General features: G+C 40.9%; 1 protein-coding gene and 1 long non-coding RNA gene across 6 annotated transcripts in view; one reads left to right on the top strand and one right to left on the bottom strand.

Annotated features, from left to right (window-relative positions):
- Positions 1 to 24,683, bottom strand: part of LOC105464101 (nucleoporin 214) — a 113,159-nt gene that overhangs the window by 41,640 nt on the left and 46,836 nt on the right. For all 5 annotated transcript variants that reach the window (XM_071078447.1, XM_071078450.1, XM_071078449.1 and 2 more), the window contains exons 22-27: positions 21,742 to 22,005; positions 20,096 to 20,257; positions 17,151 to 17,250; positions 8,204 to 8,279; positions 6,105 to 6,183; positions 2,160 to 2,244 (exon numbers count right to left, since the gene is read on the bottom strand). In XM_071078447.1, the coding sequence (XP_070934548.1) occupies positions 2,160 to 2,244; positions 6,105 to 6,183; positions 8,204 to 8,279; positions 17,151 to 17,250; positions 20,096 to 20,257; positions 21,742 to 22,005 (766 nt within the window). The remainder of the gene's footprint in view (positions 1 to 2,159; positions 2,245 to 6,104; positions 6,184 to 8,203; positions 8,280 to 17,150; positions 17,251 to 20,095; positions 20,258 to 21,741; positions 22,006 to 24,683) is intronic.
- LOC105464046 (uncharacterized) lies at positions 4,263 to 5,778 on the top strand. Its single transcript, XR_976638.3, has 3 exons — positions 4,263 to 4,482; positions 4,957 to 5,066; positions 5,660 to 5,778. It is a non-coding gene; the product is annotated as an uncharacterized lncRNA (long non-coding RNA).

The raw sequence follows: 24,683 nt of genomic DNA, 5'->3' as shown, positions 1-24,683 counted from the left end.
GGGGGGGGGGGACAGAATCTTGCTCTGTCACACACACACACACACTCTTCAAATCGCAGATTTTAAACTAGCTTTAAAATGTCAGAGACCAAGCACATCAAATATACTAAATAATGTATTAACTTAGACACTTTTGCCCATCATATTAAAAATAAAACAAAACACAACATTTCTTTGTGAAGAAATTTTATCTAACAGTGTCAAGCCATTGATTCAACGACCCTACCTTTTCTGGGTTATTTTAAAAATGGGAAGAGGGCCAGGCGCAGTGGCTCACGCCTACAATCCCAGCACTTTGGGAGGCTGAGGCGGGTGGATCACTTGAGGCCAGGAGTTCAAGACCAGTCTGGCCAACATGAAAAAACCCCATCTCTATTAAAACACAAAAATTAGCTGGGCGTGGTGGTACACACCTGTAATCCCAGCTACTTGGGAGGGTGGGGCAAGAGAATCACTTGAACCCGGGAGGTGAAGACTACAGTGAGCCAAGATCTCACCACTGTGCTCCAACCAGGGTGATGGAGTGAGACTGCCTCAAAATCAAAAAAAGAAAAAAAGAAAAAAAAAAAAAGAAAGAAGAATATCATTTCATGGAAGTAAATGCTGATTATTAGCCATCTGTAAAGGATGTAATAATTCTTGGCATTGACCTACTCTTTAAAATTTGCTTCAAATTACCTTTGGGAAATATAAAACATAATGATTTATAATAAAGAAAAAAATATACATATTACTTTCCCCCTCAAATAATATTCTAATACCCTCTTTTCTCCTTAGGCTGAAGGACACCCAATATATTAAAATCAGGAAAAAGAGACTGGTTAACATGATCCCAGTTACAAAAGCATAAACTGAAGAACTTAAGAGGCTTTTCTAATGGAACTGAATGCACAATACTTCAATGGCAGAAAATCCTTTTGACACATTTTGATCTCAGTTCCACAGAGTCTAACCCCATCACTGCAGGGAAGAGAATGCTTCAGCAGCTCACCCAGGTTTCAACATGAGTGCTCGTAGTACAGAGAACAGGCACCTTAACAAAGGCTCATCTTGAAATGAGGTTTAGAAGATTCTTTCATTTTTTAAAAACAATTCAACTTTACAAGTATAGCCATCGTTGTTTTTTTAAAATTAGAAATGGAAACAGATTCCTCCACATCTATATAAAATCTCAAATTTCAAATGCCTATTATCTATTATCTTTCATTACATTCTCTAAGAAGTTCAGTGTGTGTGTGTGTGTGTGTGTGTGTGTGTATATATATATTTTTTGAGACGGAGTCTCGCTCTGTCACCCAGGCTGGAGTGCAGTGGCGCGATCTCGGCTCACTGCAAGCTCCGCCACCCGGGTTCACCATTCCTCTGCCTCAGCCTTCCCAGTAGCTGGGACTATAGCCCAGCTAATTTTTTGTATTTTTAGTAGAGACAGGGTTTCACCGTGTTAGCCAGGATGGTCTCCATCTGCTGACCTTGTGATCCTCCTGCCTCTGCCTCCCAAAGTGCTAGGATTACAGGCGTGAGTCACCGTGGTTTTTTTTTTGTTTTTTTTGAAGATGGGGTTTCACTCTGTTGTAACCTCGAACTCCTGGGCTCGAGGGATCCTCCCACCTCAGCCTCCCAAGTGGCTGGGACTATAGGAGTGAACCACCGCACCTGGTTAATTTTTCAATTTTTTTGTAGAGATGAGGTCTCGCATTTTGCCCAGGTCAGTCTCCAATTTCTGGCCTCAAGCAATTCCCCCACCTTGGCCTCCCGAAGCACTAGGATTATAGGCATGAGCCACCATGTTTGTCCAGCAAAGCCAATTTGAATGTCACATCTAGTCCCCAAAATGGTGTCAGAATGGAAACACCTCAGTGTGACAAACTAAATGAACTACAGAATTTAGCAGACTCACTACCCAAAGAAAATGAGGCTTAGGCTAAAAAACAAAACAGATACACAAATATGTAACAAATATGTATTAACTTGAATTGCAAAGGGAAAACTGATTTACATGAGAACATTAAGCTACTGCCACTACCATCAGATGTATTACTGCCGTGGTAAGAACTCTGGGTTCATACACATTTAATAAGTATATAAATATATCTACAATTGTAAGATTTGGGGAAGCTAATTGTTAGTAATCTGCCATAAAACTTAAGTTCATTACTGACCCTGATGAAGAAAATGAGAAGGGCTTGCTGAACTGCCCAGAAGCGGATGGAGTTGAAGTCACAGCTGTTTCTATCTTGGCTGTCCCTGAAATTATGGAGGAAAAAAAAAAAAAAAGAATATTACAAAAAGACAGAAGCACTGTTCCAGGGTATAATTCCCTGTAGCTCAGCCTGTGTGGTGCTGCTTAGCACTGCATGTGCCTTCTGTGACACGTCAGTGGCCATGGGGAGTGAGCACATTGCCTCACTTGTGCTCGAGGTCTCTGAAATTGCTCTGTGGCTCTGTCAATATTAATTCCAGTCTAAGGCGTGCCATCCTCTCATTTACGGAAAATATATCAAGATAATTCCAGTACAGTTTAAATGTACAGTTTTAAAAGTACATTCTTATATATTTCAATGGTAGGAGAAAATGCTTATAATGTGAGGCTAACCCCCCTCCCCACAAAAGTAAATAAAACTATATATGATGTAGCTTTATAATTATTTGAAATTAATCTATGCTGAAGGATAAAAGTCCAAAAGAGAAATAGGTTCATAAGCTAAATATTTGTGAGTAGTGACTTTAAGGCTGTTTACTTCTATATACATTTCTGCATTTTCCATAGATTTTGTTGGTATTTAGCAAATAATCGTGCTCTTTTTTTAAAATTATAGATGTAAGACATGATTGCTATAATATAGAGACATGCAAGAAGGTTAAAAGTGCAATCCATCATTCTACCCATGTTCAATTTCACTCTAACTACTTACTTAGAGTTTGGGGACAATCTTCAGTCTTTTCCCTGCTGCTCTACTTTATTTATTTATTTATTTAGAGACAGAATCTCGCTCTGTTTCCCAGCCTGGAGTGCAGTGGCACAATCTTGGCTCACTGCAATCTCCGCCTCCCAGGTTCAAGCGATTCTCCTGCCTCAGCCTCCCAAGCAGCTGGAACTATAGGCATGCACCACCATGCCCAGCTAATTTTTGTACTTTTTTTTTTTTTTTAAGTAGAGACAGGGTTTCATCATGTTGACCAGGCTGGTCTCGAATTCCTGACCTCAGGTGATCCGCCCGTCTTGGCCTCCCAAAGTGCTAGGATTACAGGCATGAGCTACCACGCCCAGCCTTGCTCCACTTTAAAAGGGGGAAAGGGGAGAGGAAAACTGTATTTAAAAAGCCCAAATCAAATGAAACTAAACCAAACAACAAGAAAAAAAAAATCCTTCTAAAATAAACAAACACAGGGTAGATAGTAGTACAAATATTTTTAAAACTACTGGTATATGATGTAAAGTGTATGGGATGAAAAATCACAATCTAAATCATCAGAGTACTAGTTAAATTTAATAGGGTGTAACTACACAGTGAGGTTGTGGACAGCTCTTAAAATGAGTAAGGTGGATCTGTATCATACCTGGAGAGGCAAAGACATTTATTGTAAGAGGGGGCAGAGAAGGGGAAATAAGTTACAAAATCAATATATATAGGATATGTAGTATATAGGATATTTTTCTTTAAAAAACAATGAAGTAACCTCAAGAGATATATATGAAATCATGATCTCTGGAATACAGAATCTATAGGGCAGCTTTCACACTCTACATTATATATCTCTACACCATAGACTTTTTCTGGACATGTAATAGTTTTACAACCAGAAGAACGATGAAGGCATTTCCATTATTAATTAATAAGAGAACTGTTCTCTAGAGGTTTTAGAAATGATCTTTTTCAAAAAGAAACTTTTTGCAAAATCTTAAATAGCACCTTTCAGGGAAGTTTTCCTACCAAAAGAAAAAAGTTCTTTTCTAAACCTTGATTACCTGGCAAGTGAAAACAGAAGTGAACACCTCATAATGACAGAGAGGACTTCATGATCAGCATTGAATGGTGAATCTTGGAAATTTCTTGCAAGTCACACTACTTGCCTAGACATGCATAAAGCAAAGTTCCTTAGGTTTCTTGGATTCTAACTCCAAGAGTGACAAAAACCTCTCCAATGAAGCCGTTGAAAAAAGAGTATATGATCTTTCAAAACTTTTTTGTAAAATATTCAAGTCTTTGACAATTCCACTATAAAATTTTCCTTTTAACATAAAGCTTTAGGCCCCAGTCGAGAAGTGCTAGATACCTCCTTCTCATGTGAGGCGTACATGATACTAACTGTGGTTCCATATCAATCCGAATTCTAGAATACAACTCTGGCTTATGCAATAATGGCTTTCTTCTGCAAGGAATAGCTACTAAAGGTAAACCCAGTATCCAATCACAAAGTTTGGGATTACAGAGAAAGTCAGAATGATTGTATGACTGAGATTATGAGAGGCAGACTGCTAATGTATGAAGTTCAATTTCTTTTTTTTTTTTTTTCTTTTTTTTTTTGAGACGGAGTCTCGCTCTGTCGGAGTGCAGTGGCCGGATCTCAGCTCACTGCAAGCTCCGCCTCCCGGGTTTACGCCACTCTCCTGCCTCAGCCTCCTGAGTAGCTGGGACTACAGGCGCCCGCCACCTCGCCCGGCTAGTTTTTTGTATTTTTTTAAGTAGAGAGGGGGTTTCACCGTGTTAGCCAGGATGGTCTCGATCTCCTGACCTCATGATCCGCCCGTCTCGGCCTCCCAAAGTGCTGGGATTACAGGCTTGAGCCAACGCGCCCGGCCAATTTTTTGTATTTTTTAGTAGAGACGGGGTTTCACCGTGTTAGCCAGGATGGTCTCGATCTCCTGACCTCGTGATCCACCCGTCTCGGCCTCCCAAAGTGCTGGGATTACAGGCTTGAGCCACCGTGCCCGGCCTGAAGTTCAATTTCTAACAGAATTTGCTTGAAGGCCCACTTAAGAGCATGACTGAAACAAACGCCAGAATCCATCCAGAGTGTTGTAAAAATTCAGTACTGCAGACAGCACAAGACCCTTGCAGCAGGAGGTAATACATACCAAATTAAGTAGCCTATAATAAAGGAGCCAACAAAAGGGGACACTGAGGAAGACCCACATTCTGCATCAAGTTGGTTTGGGCAATGACACTTGGACAAAGTGTCTGGTCAAAACACTCATGGTTACTGTGAAAACCAAATTAAGAATAATTATGGGCCGGGCGCGGTGGCTCAAGCCTGTAATCCCAGCACTCTGGGAGGCCGAGGCGGGCGGATCACGAGGTCAGGAGATCGAGACCATCCTGGCTAACACGGTGAAACCCCGTCTCTACTAAAAAAAATACAAAAAAAAACTAGCCGGGCGAGGTGGCGGGCGCCTGTAGTCCCAGCTATTCGGGAGGCTGAGGCAGGAGAATGGCGTAAACCCGGGAGGCGGAGCTTGCAGTGAGCTGAGATCCGGCCACTGCACTCCAGCCCGGGCGACAGAGCGAGACTCCGTCTCAAAAAAAAAAAAAAAAAAAAAAAGAATAATTATGTTTGAGTGAGTGTAGGAGAAGTTATGTGAAGCCATAAAATCTCATAATAGGGACTCATTATATACACTGAGATCTTACAAATCTGTTTTACTTTCTCTACCTTACAGGTTTTTGAATTGGCACTGTGGACCAACAGAATTTTTAATTCCTTTGAGTGGAAGAAATAGCGTTTAGCATTTTGATCCATTCCGCTCTCAACTGTGATCATCCAGCAAGGAAGAAAAAGATAATACTATTGCTCCATTTTAGGAAAAGAATTTAAAGGGAGGTTTTTCTCCTATTGCTCTATCATCTTTCAAACTAACCTCAAAATTTCAGAAGTCTACGTAGCCACTGAAGGGCATACTAATTTTCTAGAAATTCTTCATTAGCTGAATGAAGCCTTTCAAATATGATCTCTTGTCTATAGTCATACTACCCTAAATGCTCCCAATCTCATCAAATGTGACTCCTGTTTCCTATGGCAACTGTTTCAGTGATCTAGAACAATAACCCCTATTGTGAAGTGCTTCTTTCACCTTTATTTTCAAGAAAACAAAAATGTAAACTGACCTGAAGCTTTGTCACCAGATGATAACTGACCGGATACCGGTGTAGGCCCAGATGGCTTAAGGGAATTTATTAGAGACCCCTATAACAGAATACAAGCAAAATGTTTATGTTAAACCACTAACCATCCTTTGTAACAAAGAAATATGCAAAATGTAAACATAAAAATGTAATTTAAAATAAGCAAGCACACTTTTAGTTAAATTACCAAAAAGAAAAAGAAAGGAAACAAAAAAAAAGGGTCTCAATTTAAGTTAACCATGTGTAAGATCATATTAAAGGATGAAAACAGGCTGGGCGTGGTGGCTCATGCTTGTAATCCCAGCACTTTAGGAAGCCAAGGCGGGCAGATCACAAGGTCAGGAGATCGAGACCATCCTGGCTAACATGGTGAAACCCCGTCTCTACTAAAAATGCAAAAAATTAGCCAGGCATGGTGGCAGGCGCCTGTAGTCCCAGCTACTCAGGAGGCTGAGGCAGGAGAATGGCATGAACCCGGGAGGCGGAGCTTGCAGTGAGCCGAGATCATGCCACTGCACTCCAGCCTGGGTGACAGAGCGAGCCTCCGTCTCTAAATAAATAAATAAATAAATACATAAATAAAGGATGAAAACAGAAATACTCTGCAAGCTCCAAGAAGGCAGTCACACTGGCCTAGTTCATGGCTATCTTCCCAGTGCCTAGCACAGTGCTTAGCACATCAAAAGCACTTGAATATTAGGGAGACAAATTAACGAAGGAGTAAATGAATAAAATTGTTCTAGCTCTCAAAGCATGTACAATAAGGTTAAAAGCAAAACTGTATGACTTATCCATCTCCAGTCAATGTTCCTTCACTCATCATGATTTATGCCTTATCATGTGTTTTCCACGGTGAACACAAATACCTCCAGAAGAAAGATCAAATGCTAAATGCTTAAATGCCATTTTAAGTTATGGTAAACTAAGGAACAGAGGCAAGTTTGAGAACTTACAATAGGCAAGCTCTGATATCCAGTCTCAAATTCTGATCCCTAACACAAACTACTCATAATCAGAGACAGACGTAAGAGTAGCAGAGAAACCAGAATTTCCTAGGAAGAGTTTCAGCACTAGCCTGACTGACCTTCTAACCATCCCCTATCACTTTTTTCTGGATTGTTTAACTGTTTGCAATATCACCTATTTTTCTAAGGGACAATGTTTATCAGGCAAAAGCTTCAAGCTAGACAAGCTAGACATAATATCACTAAAAATATGTAAACTCTGACAAACAGGGATTGCAGGAGAAAACCAGATAACCTACACCCCAGACACTGGTACTATAAACTGAGTAATGAAACAAGCAATGGACAGGAGGAAGTCAGAAGTCTTGGGACCCAGCTCTGGTTCCACCATTTACTAATCATGAGAGTTTGCGTTAGTCACTCAATCCTAGTCTGTGTCACCAGTGAGATATATCTAAACACCTATCCTCCCACTGTACATGGTTGTTGTATGGATTTACTGAGATAATGTGAAAGTAAACTGCAAAGCAAAATACCTCATATAAAAATGTATGGTATTAGAATTATGACCCCAAACTACTAGGTGCAGAATGTTAAATGGCCTATGAAGACAATATCAGGTTCTGACTGACCTATTCTGATTAACAGCCAGGTTAAGACTGGCATAAATTGTAGGGAAAGGATTATGGGCCTTTATCAGACTTATAGTTCATTTAAACAAAGTCAAGACTTAAAAACAGTACGGTCTTCACTTACAAAGGCAGACGCAGCATGAATGTTAAAAGTAAAACTCAGGCTGAGTACGGTGGCTCACACCTGTAATCCCAGCACTTTGGGAGGCCGAGGCAGATGGATCACCTGAAGTCAGGAGTTAGAGACTAGCCTGGCCAACGTGGTGAAACCCCTCTCTACCAAAAATACAAAAATTGGCTGGGCGTGGTGGTGGGTGCCTGTAATCCCAGCTACTCAGAAGGCTGAGCCACTAGAATCACTTAAGCCAGGGAGGCAGAGGTTGTGGTGAGCCAAGATCACACCACCGCACTCCAGCCTGGGCGACAGAGCGAGACTGTCTCAAAAAAAAAAAAAAAAAAAAAGAGGTAAAAATCAGTAAGTTACCTGCTTGGCTTGGTTAGCGGCCACTGGGGTCAACACTGGGTGAGGTGTTTTGGCTGTGGAGTAGGGCACTGAAGAACTGAAAAACACACAAAGCATATACTCAGAGAAAGGCATGACTAGGTAAAAATCACATTCATTCTCAAGCCAACCTTCTGTCCAATATACGATACCAGTTTTGGGTAGGATACAGCTGTGTGGGACTCTAATCCAACTGATTTGACATTTTTTTGAAGAATAAATTTCAAAAATGAACTTTGGGTTTTTAGCATGAAAGGCAAAACAGTGGCCTTAAAACTTATTTCCTTTCTGCAATTCTAAGAAAAAAATTAGTAACCATTCAGAACTAGATCTTTTTGTTATCCAGAGTATAAGCCCTCCTCCTCCCTGGCCCTTCCCCGTACTGTAGACCACATGAGGAATTCCTGATTCTCTAACCCAAGCCGGCTCTATGGGAAGCATTCTCACTGCCACCTATGCATCCAATTCGCTGCTACCCCAAAGGTGCTATCTAAAGAGATCTTAGCTTCTCACAGCAGCTATCCCCAGGGCTCACCAGGTCAGCATTCAAGGGATTCAAATGTACCACCGTTACATTCCCAACCTGTGTCTTTGCTACAGCATGAAAAGTATACCCCTATTCACAGAAAGAGCTCTCATCATCTTTTGTTAACTCTGAAGTAGGTGAATACTGTATGTGACGAACTGTTATTTCAATAACTAGTGTTCACATAAGGGAAAACTACCTGTTAGTGCAAACATACACAAAAGTTCTTAGCTCCTAGGGGTAATTTTTTCAATCAATTTATCTGTTGTCAGCCCAGCGCTACTCTGACTGGTATATATAGCAGTAGTTGCAGGACTTGGTTATTTTTCAGAACTCCCCTAGATTTAGGGAGGATTCATATTTTCCATCAAAAAATTAACTTAGAAGATAAAAGGTCAGTGCCTTACAGAAGAAAATTATCAAACTTAACAAACCTTACAAGCACACTGAGATTCTCCACTGGAAAAACACGGGAACCTTCCTAAATAGACTTTGATTTAGAGAGAAGGAAAAAACGAACTTATTTTCAATGAAACAAAACCCGTTTCATGCTTCTGCTGAAGCCAGGAGCAGCCATAAATATGCATCTCTCTGGAGAAACACATCCCTGTTCCCCTGAGATAGTTTACCAACCAGGCAATATAGGTACAGCGTTCCCCCCTCACCTCTGCCGAATCTATACCAGAGGAAAAGAATGTGTGAGTGAGACTGCTGGGCCCTGAGCAATACCTGGGCAGACACAGGAGACTTGCCTAGAGAAGAGGCTGGAGTTCACAAGGATCACAAGGGAAAGGAAACTCTTGTATGCTTTCTCAAAGACAAACAAATCAGAAATAAAAATAAAAGCAGCAATTTATCCAAATTTTAGAAATTTTTTTATAGCCAAAATTTAGTTGTGACATGATAGTAAATTATGCACAAATAAGACTGAGTGTAATTATTGTTCTATTTACTTGTGATAATGCTATGTATCTCCTGGGTATCCTAAACCCCCAAATACACAAAATTAGGATTCACAGTACCTACACACCATGTGAAACCCCTGCAGAGAAATGCTGTTCAGTGCAATCAGCCAGTAAACCAACTAACAAATCAGATCCAAGAAATCTCTATCAAGATCCAAGACAGCAAACAGAAAAAAACAGTATACTCTCAAACAAATATGTTCAACCGTTTGTGCATGATCATGAACCAAAACAATGGAAATCAATAGCCAGAAATGATCAAGGGATAGAAAAGCCAAATTCAGAAGTACCCATATTTTAGATGACTTTATTCTACTTTTTAGCAATATGGAGCTGAAAAATACCAGAAATTCATCTTGATATTCTTTGTTCTACACATGAAAAGCAAAATCAAAGGACTATAAGAAGAAAATGGTGCCGTAACAGAGCCCCAAAGAGACATTTCTTTACTGAGGAGGTCTACAAACGACACTGACATTTCCCGCAACACTAAAGCTCCTGCTTCAGAAATGAGGGACAGAGGCATAGGTCACTAAGAGTTTGGAAACTTGGGTTCTTGCAGAAAAATAAAACACAGAAAAGTCATTTTTTTCTGATTTCGGCCACACATTACCAGCACTACATGCCAACACAGGCAGACAAATGCACACATGTTCTATGGATGTGTACTCTACACACAATAATAAAGTTGGGTTGTGAAGCATTAAAATGTCACCTAGGACCTTTGCTATTGGTCCCTTCAACTTTAATGAACTTCAACAAGGTAAATACTCATCCCATTGTTGTGAAAAGCCTCAACTCCGTGTAACTTATTTCAGGATTTTAAAAAGCATAAAAAACGAGAGACCTGATTATGTTTTATTTTGGTAAATCTTAATCACTATTACATGTATCTTTTCATATATACTCATGTATGAGAGAGTGGAACTTATCAAGAGTAACTGAAGAAACAAAGAAATCAACAGGAAAAAAGAATGAAAATGATAGAAGATACTGAAAACAAACACTCCATATTCAATTCTTGGGAGTTTTGGACATCTGTCGATGGAAATATAACTGCCAACTATTTTCTCCATTGGTAAATTTAATGTCTTCATAGACATATTCTTTAAAATAGTATCCAAAAGTTTGTTAAAGCAAATTGTATTTCCTGCATGAATGTTTAGATGCTAAGTAACTTAAATAATGTAAGACGCAACTACATTAGAGCTTTGAAAAAACCCACATTAAATACGAAAAAACAGGCCAGGCGCAATGGCTCATGCCTGCAATCCCAGCACTTTGGGTGGCCGAGGTGGGTGGATCACTTGAGGTCAGGAGTTCAAGACCAGACTGGCCAAAAAGGTGAAACTCCGTCTCTACTAAAAATACAGAAAAATTAGCCAGGTGTGGTAGCAGGCACCTGTAGTCCCAGCTACTTGGGAGGCTGAGGCATGAGAACTGCTTGAACCCAGGAGGCAGAGGTTGCAGTGAGCCAAGATTGTGCCACTGCACTCCAGCCTGAGTGACAGAGCGAGACTCCATCTCAAAAAAAAAAAAAGAGGCCGGGTGCTGTGTCTCACACCTGTAATCCCAGCACTTTGGGAGGCGGAGGTGGGTGGATCATCTGAGGTCAGGAATTCGAAACCAGCCAGGCCAACATGGTTAAACCCCATCTCTACTAAAAATACAAAAATTAGCCAGGTGTGGTGGTGCACACCTGTAATCCCAGCTACTCAGGAGGCTGAGGCAGGAGAATCGCTTGAACCCAAGAGGCGGAGGTTGAAGTGAGCTGAGATCGTGTCACTGCACTCCAGCCTGGGCGACAGAGCGAGACTCCCGTCTCAAAAAAAAAAAAAAAAAAAAAAAAAAAAAAAAAAAAAAAAAGGAATAGTGTAAGAAGAATTTTTAATGACATGGAAAATGTAAATAATTAGATTTCACGATTAAGCTGAAAAGGTTACAAATTTATAAAGCAGCATGCATCCAAATTTTTCTCTAACAAGAAACATTTTCATAAAATAAAGATGAAAAAATGTGTAAATAACAATCATATATTTGTGGTGGGAATAAAGGTGATTTTAATTTTGTTCTTTTTAACTATCTTTTTTATATCTATAACAAATATTTGTAATAAGAAAAACAAAAAGATTAAAGTTCCTTTCAAGTTTCTGGTCATTACTAGAGTTATTTTTAAAGTAGAGGGACATCTTTAAATCGGTGAAAGAAAAAAAACTATCAATCTAGAATTCTTTACCCTGTGAAAATATCTTTCAAAAACAAAGGTGAAATAAAGACTTTTGCAGACATACAAAAGCTAAAAGAATTCAGATGTGAACCTCAAGAAACATTAAAGGAAGTCCTTTGAGCAGAAGAAAAATTATTCCAGATGGCAAGCTGGGACCAGACACAGGAATGAAGAACCTGGAAATGATAACTATATGTATAAACACGAAAACATTATTCTTATTTAAATGTATTTAAAAGATAGTTGGCCGGCTGCGGTGCCTCACGCCTGTAATCCCAGCACTTTGGGAGGCCGAGGCAGGCGGATCACCTGAGGTCAGGAGTTCCGAGACCAGCCTGGCCAACATGGCGAAACCCTGTCTCTACCAAAAATACAAAAATTAGCTGGGCGTGATGGTGGGCGCCTGTAATCCCAGCTGAGGCAGGAAAATCACTTGAACCCGGGAGGCAGAGGTTGCAGTGAGCTGAGATCGCACCACTGCACTCCAGCCTTGGCGACAGAACAAGAATCCGTCTGAGGGGCAGTGGGGAGGAAAGATAGTCAACTGTTTATAACAATGTATCATGAGGTTTATAGTACAAGTGGAAGTAAAATGTACAATAGCGTAAAGGTGGTGAAGGGAGAAAATAGAATACTGCTATCAGATTCTTACACTATTCTTTAGTAATGTAACACCACTTGAAGACAGTCTGTGATAAGTTGAGGATGTATACTATAAACCCTAATATAAGCACTTTAATAACACCAAGTTATAGCCAATAAGTCAACAAAAAAGTTAAAATAGAGTCATAAAGATATTTAACCCAAAAGAAGCCAGAAAAACAAAAACTGAACAATAAACAGATGGGATAAATAGAAACAAATAGCTATATAACAGATTTAAATCCAAACATGTCAATAATTACACTTAAGGTAAATGATCTAATCACTCCAACTAAAAGTCATAGATGGTCAAGATTTAAAGAAGCAAGCTAGGGCCACTATATACTGTCTACAGCCATGGTCCCCAACCTTTTTGGCACCAGGGACCAGTTTTGTGAAAGACAAGTTTTTCCACAGATGGACAGCAGAGGGGGATGGTTTCAGGATGAAACTGTTTCACCTCAGATCATCAGGCTATAATTTTATATTTTATTCAGTTAGATTATCATAAGGAGCATGCAATCTAGATCCTTTGCATGTGCAATTCACAATAGGGCTCATGTTCCTATGAGAATCCAAAGCTGCCGCTGATCTGACAGGAGGTGGAGCTCAGGTGGCAATGCTCGCTCGCCTGCCGCTCACCTTCTGCTGCGTGGCCCGGTTCCTAAGAGGCCACAGACTGGTATTGGTCTGCAGCCCAGGGCTGGGGACCCCTAGTCTATAAGAAATCCATTTTATTTTTTTAAATTATTTTTGTTTCTTGTGGTAAAATACACTTAACAAAATTTGCCATCTTAAAAGTAACCATTTTTAACTGTACATGTAGTTCAGTGGTATTAAGTACATTCACATTGTTGTGCTACAAGAAACCCATTTTAAATATAAAGACAAAATAAATTGAAATAAAAGGATGGAAAAGATACGTCGTAGTGCTGGGACAACTGGATATCCACATTCAAAACAATGAAGTTGGATCTCTACTTCACACCATTTACAAAAATTAACTCCAAATGGATCAGATACCTAGATATAAGAGCTAAAACCACACAACTCTTCAAAGAAAACATCGGTGTAAAACTTTATGACCTTGGATTAGGCAACAGTTTCTTACATGTGACACCTAAAGCACAAGAAACAAGAGAAAAAATAAACTGTACTAAATTTTTGTGTCAAAGGACACATCAAGAAAGTGAAAAACAACTCAAAGAATGGGAGAAAATATTTGCAAATCATATGCCTGATGAGAGACTTGAATACAGATTATATAAAGAAACTTATAGCTCAAAAATAAAAAGACAACCTAATTTTAAAAAGGGGCAAAGGAGCTAAATAGATATTTCTCCAAAGAAGATACAAGTGGCCAATAAGCACATGAAAAGATGCCATTAGGGAAATGCTGTCTCACACCGATAGTGTGAGATACCATTTTACACCACTAGGATGGCTATAATAAAAAAGATAGTCAATAATGAGTGTTGGTGAGGATGTGGAGAAACTGCAACCCCCAAACATTACTGTTAGGAATGAAAAATGGTGCGGCACCTCTGCAAACCAGTTTGAGCTATGTGATCCAGCGATTCCACTCCTACATATATACCCAATAGAACTGAAAGCAGGGACTCAAACAGACACTGTCCACCAACAGTCTTCCCTGACCTCCTCCCCCAGCATTCTTCCTCTTGCTTCCTCTACTCTCGTCACCAGAGGTCCCTCCTGGCTCCCTCTTCAACTTGTAGACACGCTCCTGCTACAGGCCCTGTGCTTGGAGCTTTATTCCGAGATATTAATGAGACCTGCTGTCTGGACTTGCTCTCTTCATTCAAAGGTCACCTTCCCGAGGAGGTCTTCCCTGGCCACCCTATTTAAAATTATAACCCATGTTCAGACAATAGTCTCTAACCCTTTTCCCTGCTTTAATTTTCTGCATCACACCATATCACCATCCAATATATTATATATTTTACTTATTTATTTTGATTATTGTTTGTGTCTTCAAACAATCATCAGTCTGTTAGTTTTTTTGGTCTATTTTGTTAACAACAAAACAGGTAGTTTATCTCCAGCACCTAAGAATAGTGTGTGGCATAGAACAAATGCTCATTAAGTATTTGTTGAAAGAATGAATAAATGAATGAATGCACACAAAATAAGTGTGTGTGTAACTGGCAGTTTCCTGGCTGTCTTCTTGGTTGCTATGTCTTACTCAACTTCCCTATTTCTAGTAGCCAGGGCAGTATCATGCTCACAGCAGATGCTGTGTAAGAATCTGCTGAACCAAGCGATGGAGCACTGCAAAGGAATCTGAATAGTTGTGGGTTGGCGCCAGATAAACACTCTTCCAACGAACTGAATGGATGAGGCCAGTGAACATAAAATACACCAATGGCAGAAATATGTAAGCTCAGCCTATGATAAATTTTCTGTAAGATACCATTGAGAAAAAGCTAACTGCAAAATTAAATACTTAAAATACACTTAGGAAACTGTTTAAAAGAATCTGTTCCATGAGAGCTGGTTGAAAATAATTTTAAAAATAAAACATAAAAGAATCTGAAAGCAAGTCATTTTACAATGAACATATTGTCTCAATCTTTCCTGGGGAGGGGTGGCAGTAAATGCCAATTTTCACTTTTCAATTTATGTTTGAGTAGAGTATACCTATTATTGAATAAATGATTATTGAAAAGGAATGCTTCTACACCTCAGGCACCATGCTGGGCACACACATGAAATAATTATACCAGAGTTCAATTCTGTGGAGAATGGAACAAAGTTTCTTCAAGATTTCTTAAGTCGTCTGAGATTTTTTCTTGTCAGAAAGAGTAGACTCAAAATTACTCCTTGAACAAAGCCTTCATCAAAGATCAGCCCATATGAACCATTTAGGGAAATGAAGCTTGAGAAAAGGAGAAGTGGAATCTCCAAAAGGTGCTTCTCATACATGGTTAGCACCTAATATATCTCGGAAATACCAGACAATACTTCCTGTACCATATGCTGAATTTTCCCATCTTACATAACATCCTGCCTTTCAGTGGCTTTTCCTTGCCTTCCCTATGCTGGGAATCTGGCTACAATTCCCAAACTCTAACGCATAGTTCTTTCCCTTGAAAAGTTTGCAACAACCACAAATACCATCTTGGTCTAAACAGCATACCAAGGCTCCGAGGTCACTACAAAATAGTAATAGAGAAGGCTTGTTTTTCAGCTGTGAGTATGGCCCTGAGATAACGAAAAATGCCTCAAACAAGCAGTGTTGATAAACAGAACAACATGGAAAAAGAGGCCAGCGGACCAGTGAGACAGGGCCACTTGAGAGAGGGAAAACAGAGCCGTGGACAGATCTGCTCTGTGGGATGGCAGAGGGTGGGCACGCTGTGGAGAACCACAGGGTCTGTGGCTGCCCTTCTTGCTGCTAGACTAATCGTGGGTACCAGACACTAACTCGCTGAAATCTGATACTAGTCAAGATCCCCATGTTCCAAGGGAGGAAATGTCCCTCAACTCTTCCCTTTGCCACAGGGGATGGTGGTTGGTCTAAAGGGATCACAGTTACAAAATATGCAGGGCAAAGCAGGGCACAGGCATGTTCTGTGAACCTGCCCAGGGCAGCAGGAGGCAATCAGCACCCTGAATTCCGAACACAGATGAGGACTAAAGACAAGTGAGCTAGGCTGGGCACAGTGAGCTAGGCTGAGCACAGTGGCTCCTGCCTGCAATCACAGCACTTTGCGAGGATGAGGTGAGAAGATCACTTGAGCCCAGAAGTTTGAGACCAGCCTGGGGTGACACGGCAAAAACTCCATCTCTACAAAAAATAAATTAGCTGGATGTGGTGGCATGTGCCTGTAGTCCCAGCAGCTACTTGGGAGGCAGATATGGGAGCACGGCTTGGGCCCAGGAGGTTAAGGCTATAGCGAGCCATGATCGTACTGCACTCCAGTCTGTGTGACAGAGTGAGACCCTGTCAGAAAAAGAAAAAATAAAAAAAAACCCGCCACCACCACCAAAAACACAAGTGAGCTCCACCAGCAACAATCTAGCCCTCAAACATGGCATGATAAAGAAGCTAAAGTCTCCAAACAGAGCTGCTGTCTTTTAAAAGACTACTTTTTTATACAAAAGCAAAAGAAATGGGAAGAACAGAAATGCCCAGAGAAGGGAAGTGAGGGAGGAGAGTATCACCCTTGAGATTACAGTTTCCAGAATCAAGTCTGCATCAGACCCAAAGCATCAACTCTGGAACCCCGAGGGCATTAAAAAAAACAAAAAACAAAAAACCTGCACACCTAATGTATACCACACAGAGACTTACACGTGGCAAACAGAAACTGAGCATACAGTATCAAGACAAACTTTAAGTGTTTGTGAGGCAACTGTAACTGGCCAGTTAAAAAGGACAATCTCCTGAAAATGCATTGTGTAGGCAGGCTTAGCCGTCACCCCCCTTATAACCTAAGGCAGTGCAGGAAAACCAGACTGTGACAGTGGCACTGCTGCTCCCTGCAGGCAGTCCACCGCTACTACGGAAGCAGCCAGGGGCTGAAACACACTGCAGTCAGAACATACCCCATGGCTGTAGAAGGGGTTGCAGGGTTATTCTTCAATTCCTGCACATTTACCACTTGAGGGACATTCTTCAACGTTGATTCAGTCAAAGTGCTTACAGCTATTTAAACAGAGAAGAGAGAACACCATATTAATTCCAGTAAAGGATAAAAAGTTCTAGTCATATATAAATGAAAAACCAAGACATGAGCCCAAGCAGAGTACAGCCTTATCATGTGAAGGAAATCTACTTTAGATAGTTCTGCAGCACTGTGTTCAAAGGAACACCTGGCCTACTCCACTAACACAGGTGATGGAACAAGGCTTCCTGCAACCGAATCAAATGTCCTAGAGTAGGGGAAAAGAATTCTTTGGCCAGCTTTTCTACAACAGAGCTGAGACACCTGCCACACTGCTGGCTTGTCCTGGAAAAGCGCAGCTTGAGCTAGAGGATTAACAGCATCTGGACTCAGGATTTCTGCCACTCATTCACTCTGTCTTTCTTTAACATGGGCTTATTATGTGCCAGCCTCTGTGTTAGGGGCTGAGAATACAAAATGTATCTGTAGTTTCTTCTCTAAAGAAACTCGTGGCCTAGCGAGACAGACAGGCATAATGGATAAAATGTGGAAAATGGAGCTTGGACAATAATGGGGGAAGAGGCTAAGAGGCGTATCGTTGACACCTACTTATCTTATCAGATTTTACTTTGTCTTATAATTTCAAATTGTATCCAAAAGACTTAATGACATTCTATAATTAGCAATTAAGGAAGCCTGAGCAAAGCTTGTGGATCATTTCTAACTGCATCACTGGCCAAGGTGAAAGCGGCATCACAAGCAGAATGATAGACCTGTGGTTTATTCTCTTCTATTCCGTCTTTCAGAGAAGTGGCCTGGTGTAGTGGTGCATGCCTCTAGTCCTAGCTATCCAGGAGGCTGAGGTGGGAAGGTGACCTGGGTTCAGGAGATCATGGGGGCTGCAGTGAGCCGTGATCGCACCACTGCCCTCCAGCCTAGGCAACATAGTTAGACCCTATCTCAAAAGAAAAAAAGCTTCATGCAACATCTTGCCTACGACTGCACATCTTTCATATTTCATATTCAAAGGTGCCTATACCTTAGAAATGTTTGCATCCAACATGATAATGCAGATCACACCACCTCCTGCTGAGTGGAACAATCTTAAATCCTAGCAGATTTTAACTTTTTACAAATCATTGACTGGATCAGCTTGATTTCAGCCCTGTTCAGCACAATGGCAAGATTCTGCTTGGTCCAAGTAATATTTAGAGATCAAAGAATTCTATTTTTAGAAAGCTCAAAGGTACCTTAAAAGTTATCTTTGTTTTGTTCTTCAATATATATGTTAGATGTCTTAACAAAAGTTTTAATATTTAAATTTTTCTTTACAATTTTTGACTTATCACTGTTTAATGTTAGTTCTTTTTTCCTAAATCAAACCATTATGTCTTTCTAGTCTTTTAAAAAGAACTATAAATTGATAAGTGTTCCAAGCAGTGATACATCTAAAAACAATTCTACTCAGCTAAAACAAAAATATTTGGCTTACATCTGTTTCTTGACCCTGGCACTACTGACATTTTGGGGCTAGATAACCCTTTGTCGTGGGGGTGTCTTACGCATTTTAAAGATTTTTTTTTTTTTTTTTTGCAGCATTCCTGGCCTCTACCCACTAAATGCCAGCAACACTGCCAACTGTTTCAGGGGAGAAGGAGAGGGAAGTGGGGGCAGCCTCTAGTTGAGAACTACTAGCTTATAAAACTGATAACTAGTGATAACTTAAGTCCTTGAGACCAACTACGCAGACTGAAAAATCCTAATGTAGAACGTTTGGGATAATGACAAGTCACTGATGAAATGTTAAGTGCTAACTGGCTTATTAGAGCTTCCATCTGTAAAAGTTAAATTTTATAATGTTAAAAAAAAAAAAAAAGCTTTGGTCAGGTGCAGTGGCTCATGCCTATAATCCCAGCACTTTGGGAGATAGAGGCAGGTGGATCACTTGAGCCCAGGAGTTTGAGACCAGCTTGGGTAACATGGCGAAATCCCGTCTCTACAAAAATTTTTCAAATATCTGCCTGGTGTAGTGGTGCATGCCTCTAGTCCTAGCTATCCAGGAGGCTGAGGTGGGAAGGTGACCTGGGTTCGGGAGATCACAGAGGCTGCAGTGAGCCGTGATCGCACCAAGGCCCTCCAGCCTAGGCAACATAGTTAGACCCCATCTAAAAAGAAAAAAAAAGCTTCATGCAAGATATAGTTGGAGAAGAAAAAATGCTGAACTGAGAAAGAGCAGAGGGTTAGAGTCTGGGTTCTGCTACTTACTGGTGGGATAACCTTCACCTCTCTGAACTTTAGATTACTCAAACCCGAAATGGTCATTCTTTTTGTTTGTGTTTGTTTCGTTTTAGAGATGAGGTCTCACTATGTTGCCTAGGGTGGTCTCAAACTCCTGGCCTCAAGTGATCCTCCCACCTCAGCCTCCCAAAGTGCTGGGATTACAGACATGAGTCACTATGCCCAGTCAAAATACGTATTTGAATGGCTATTTTGCATTCAATCTAGTTGCAATCTGTAAGATACTAAGAGATGATGCTAATGTTATTAGATTATCAAATTTCAAAGGTTATAATTTTAGGGCTCTAAGCAGACATTATTCAAAAGTAAGATTAGAAACTTTGTTTAAAAAAAAAAAAACAAACCCCACTGATTTCCACCTTAACTAAATGTGGCAGTTCTAATCCCTCCCCTTAAAAGCAAAGACTTTCAGACCTAGTCTCTGCCTTCTTAGAACTCTCTCCACAAAGGCGAGTGGGCTGTCACGTCAATCTTCTCTTCTGAAGAGCACCAAAGAGAGCCCACTGTTTCTTGCCACCTGCTGTCCTGGTCTGTGACTCAGACAGGTCATAATCAGCCTCTGTACAGGTATGGGGCTACAGCTTTTACCTGGTGCCTGACTGGCCATCTGCCGTCTGAGTGCTGCTGCGGCAGCTGCCTGCGGGGCTGAGATGGGGTGGGAAGGACTAGGTGCACCATGTTTCACGGTTTTTGTGGCAAGCATTGTGCTATCGGCCCCTTGAGGAATAATTTTGCTAGCAGATGTAGCCACTAAGAGGAAAAGAAAAATTAAGTGTGAGTGGGTGAGAGAACAGGAACATACAAAAGGTTAAATTGGTAAATTCTTTGCGTTGGACTGCAGGGAAAATGCTAAAATTAGCGTTAACATAGAAAAGAACCAGTAAAAGCCGGGCACGGTGGCTCAAGCCTGTAATCCCAGCACTTTGGGAGGCCGAGACGGGCGGATCACGAGGTCAGGAGATCGAGACCATCCTGGCTAACATGGTGAAACCCCGTCTCTACTAAAAAATACAAAAAACTAGCCGGGCGAGGTGGCGGCGCCTGTGGTCCCAGCTACTCCGGAGGCTGAGGCAGGAGAATGGCGTGAACCCGGGAGGCGGAGCTTGCAGTGAGCTGAGATCCGGCCACTGCACTCCAGCCTGGGCGACAGAGCCAGACTCAGTCTCAAAAAAAAAAAAAAAAAAAAAAAAAAAAAAAAAAAAAAAAGAAAAGAACCAGTAAATTAACAGGCTGGCATCTGTACCTTTCAGTTACCGCATGCAATTTGCCTACCCACCTCTACTAGGATACTTTACATTATCATTTCCTGATACTCATTGAGATATAACTTTTATACCAACATAGACCAATTCCCTGATCCCCTCTCACAAATTCTCTTCATTCTAGTACCTAACACCGGTATTTTTCTCTGCTGGAAGTCACTTTGATGCAAAGCCCTGACACTGCACTGAAAGTGTGGGGGCACAACACCAGTAAGTACAGTGAGCCAATACTGACCACAAGCATTGGAGCTGGTGAGTTCTGAGGCAGAATATGCCACAACTCAGGCTGAAATGAGCCCGGATTTGAAAGACACCAGAGAGGATTTTGCTTAATAACTGAAGCAAACAGCTCCCTTTTACTTACTTCTGAAAAAGACCATTTTAAAAAACAAGCTGGCTCAGCAGAAAAGCTGTTACAGTGCATAACCTTGGAGAGCCATCTCCTTCCTCACAATGGCCTAGCAACTGCTTTCAAGGGGAACACACATCTTTTCAATTAGTCTTCTAATTTCTAGAATATTAGCAGAAGTGAGTTGAGCAGCCAGGTGCAGTGGCTCATGCCTGTAATCCTAGCACTTTGGGAGGCCAAGGCAGGTGGATCACCTGAGGTCAGGAATTTGAGAACAGCCTAGCTAACACAACATGGTGAAACCCCGTCTCCACTAAAAATACAAAAATTAGTCAGGTGTGGTGGCGCATGCCTGTAATCCCATGTACTTGGGAGGGTGAGGCAGGAGAACCGTTTGAACTGGGAGATGGAGGCTGCAGTGAGCCGAGATCACGCCATTGCACTCCAGCATTGCACTCCAGCCTGGGCAACAGAGCAAGACTCCATCTCAAAAAAAAAAAAAAAAAAAGTGGGCTGGAGTCAACCACCATTTTGGTGTGACAATATAAAATCCAGTTATAATTCCTTCATTAGTTAGAAACATCACAGGGAAAAACCAGTTTGCTTTCCCACTGTTTACTTACCTGAAGTTCCCATCACACCAGATGAAGAACCATGAACCAGGTGAGATTTAGCAAAAGGTGCTGCATGAGGCAAGAGACTGGGCTGGATGGAAGGAGTGCGAACCACGGGGGCATGCCGAGGGGCCTGAACCACTGCCTCCTCATCTTTACAGGACGTCCGTGCATCTTCACTCTCCAGAGACTGGGAGACAGATGATGTTGAGCTGACTTCATCCAAGTCTTCATAATATCTCTGAGACAGAAAGGCTGATCGAGACAGGCTGGCTACAAAAGTCCCAAACAAAACACAATTTAGACAACTCAAAGCAAGCCCAAAAGCTAAGTAATTTTCACTGTTGATAAAACAAAACTTCAACTTGTAAAATGATTTAATTATTACTTATTTTAAGTGGGAGCAGGTATTGTCAAATGTGAACAAAAATGGTTTTGGGTTTTTGCTCAGATGGGAATTTGAGAAACTGAGCTGTGTGAACGAGAACATCTTGGGGCTGTTAAATAAAAGAATGTGAAAACATAAGAGACAGAATTAATACTGGTGTCAAAGTAGAAGACCTGGAGCCCTCACTAGTATAATAATAATATACTAGAAATGTAACAGGCAAGTTTCCATGGCGGGGTGAACAATCACACCATTACTGTCACCTTCCAGTGATAAGCTTCTAAGAACAGGTCCAACGCAAAATGGAATAGACAGAATGTCCTCAGTCCTGAGTGTCTGGAACATTTCCAGATAAATCTAATGATTCTTCTGATTTAGACAATTAGGTTTCAAAAAAATATACAAGAGATTTGGTGCAGTGGCTCAGGCCTATAATCGCAGCACTTTGGGAGACTGAGGCAGGAGGACTGCTTGAAGCCAGGAGTTCAAGACCAGCTTAAGCAACATAGTGAGACCCTGTCTCTACAAAAAATAGGGCAACAGAGTGAAACCCTGTCTCAAAAAAAAAAAAAAAGAAAGAAAGAAAAAAAATGGCTGGGCATAGTGGCTCACGCCTGTAATCCCAGCACTTCGGGAGGCCAAGGTGGGCAGATTACCAGGTCAGGAGTTCGAGACCAGCCTGGCAATTATGGTGAAACCCCAACTCTACTAAAAAATACAAAAATCAGCAGGGCGTGGTGGCGCACACCTGTACTCCCAGCTACTCAGGAGGCTGAAGTAGGAGAATCGCTTGAACCTGGGAGCAAAGGCTGTAGTGAGCCCAGACTGTGCCACTGCACTGCAGCCTGGGTGACAGAGTGAGACCCCTTCTCAAACAACAACAACAACAACAACAACAACAACAACAACAACAACCCAAAAGAGAAAACAGAATTGAACTGAACTGAATCCTGGCCTTCTGTTTAGACTATGAAGAGTAAGGCTTTATGTCATGTTACTTTCTATCATAAATTTCAGAATGCAAGTAAATACTTCCTATATATTGGAAAAAACAAAAACCAAACAAAATAATCTAGCCCTTTTTCTTCCCTCCCCAAGTTATTTAAAATGGCTCTGCAAATATTTATTGACTTTTGTGTCCTATGTGCACATGGCTCTGCAAGATTTTATTGTCAATAATGTAAGTATAACATAGCAAACGCCACTAAAAACCAATGCTATGTGCTACGGCTGTCTTATCCAATTTGGTAGCCAGTAGCCATATATGGTTATTTAAATTTAAAGTAATTAAAAGCAAATTAATGAAAAATCAGTTTCTCAATTGCACTAGCCACATTTCATGTACTCTATAGCCACATGTGGCTAGTAGCTACCCTGCTGGACAGCAAAGATACAGAACATTTCCATCATCACAGAAAATCTTCCTGTGAGATAACAACTAGGTACCGTTTTAAGCCACTAAGTTTGTGATAATTTGTTATGGCATCCATAGGAAACTAATACAAACCCATGTTCTCTTGGGCCTAATCGCTCTCCGTAATTTCTCTAAAATCCTATTGTAGTTCCTGAGAGTAACAATAAAAGATGACTCAAATAATCACATCACCTTCAAGAACTAGACAGAGAGACACTGGATTAACTATGTAACCTCCAAGGTCCTATGTAACATGGGGTACTCTTAGTTCCTTCCTTCACCTTTCTGAGGCAATTTCCTGCCTTTGGTGGAGGGAGCCCATCAACTGAAGGATGCAATGGGCATGCTCGCTCACAGAAGCATGGAGCATGGACTGCTCACTATGCCGACGTTGCTGCCTCCACTATTAATGGGTGCTGCTGTCTGCTGTGATCAAGGATGCAGCTAACTGCCTGCATTAGAAAGAGGGTCTCACTGAAATTTAAAGAATCTTATTCTGTTTACACTCTAGTTCAGGTAAGGAAAGACAGAAAGCTACATGACTGGGGGCAGGGAGGGTGGGGAGACAAAAGGATAGAAATCATATGATCATCTCAGTAGATGCAGCAAACCTCACATCTTAAGATGAACTATAGAAAGTGCTCCTTTTGAGATCAAGGGTAGCTACACGACACTTTTATGCTGCACTGGAGGTTCCAGCCAGTGAAGCAAGGTAAAACAATAATAATAATGGGACTGGAAAGGCAGAAACATCACCATTAGTATCCATGGAGGATATCACTGTTCCCATAGTTACAAAGCCAAGAAACAGCTACAGACATGTTAGAATAAATGAGTTCTGCCAGGTTATTGGCTGTAAATAAACATACATAAATCAACTGTATTTCTCTATACTACATCCAACATAATAAAATTTAAGGGAAAAAAAATCTACCATTATAAGAGCATCAAAGTTTTAGCAATCTAACAAAAGATGTGCACATCTCCCATGCAGAAAACAGTAAGAGAAATTAAAGAACACCCAAATACACAAATATGTACCCAGTTCAGGAACTAAGAGTTCACTACTGCACATATGTCAATTCTCAGGTAGATCTACAGACTCAATACAATTCCAGTCAAAATCTCAACTTTCCTTTGAAGGCTGAG

The sequence above is a fragment of the Macaca nemestrina genome, chromosome 14 (assembly GCF_043159975.1).
Source record: "Macaca nemestrina isolate mMacNem1 chromosome 14, mMacNem.hap1, whole genome shotgun sequence".
Lineage (NCBI taxonomy): Eukaryota > Metazoa > Chordata > Mammalia > Primates > Cercopithecidae > Macaca > Macaca nemestrina.
Note: the sequence above shows the minus strand (reverse complement) of the source record. Positions and strands in the feature narration are given on the sequence as shown.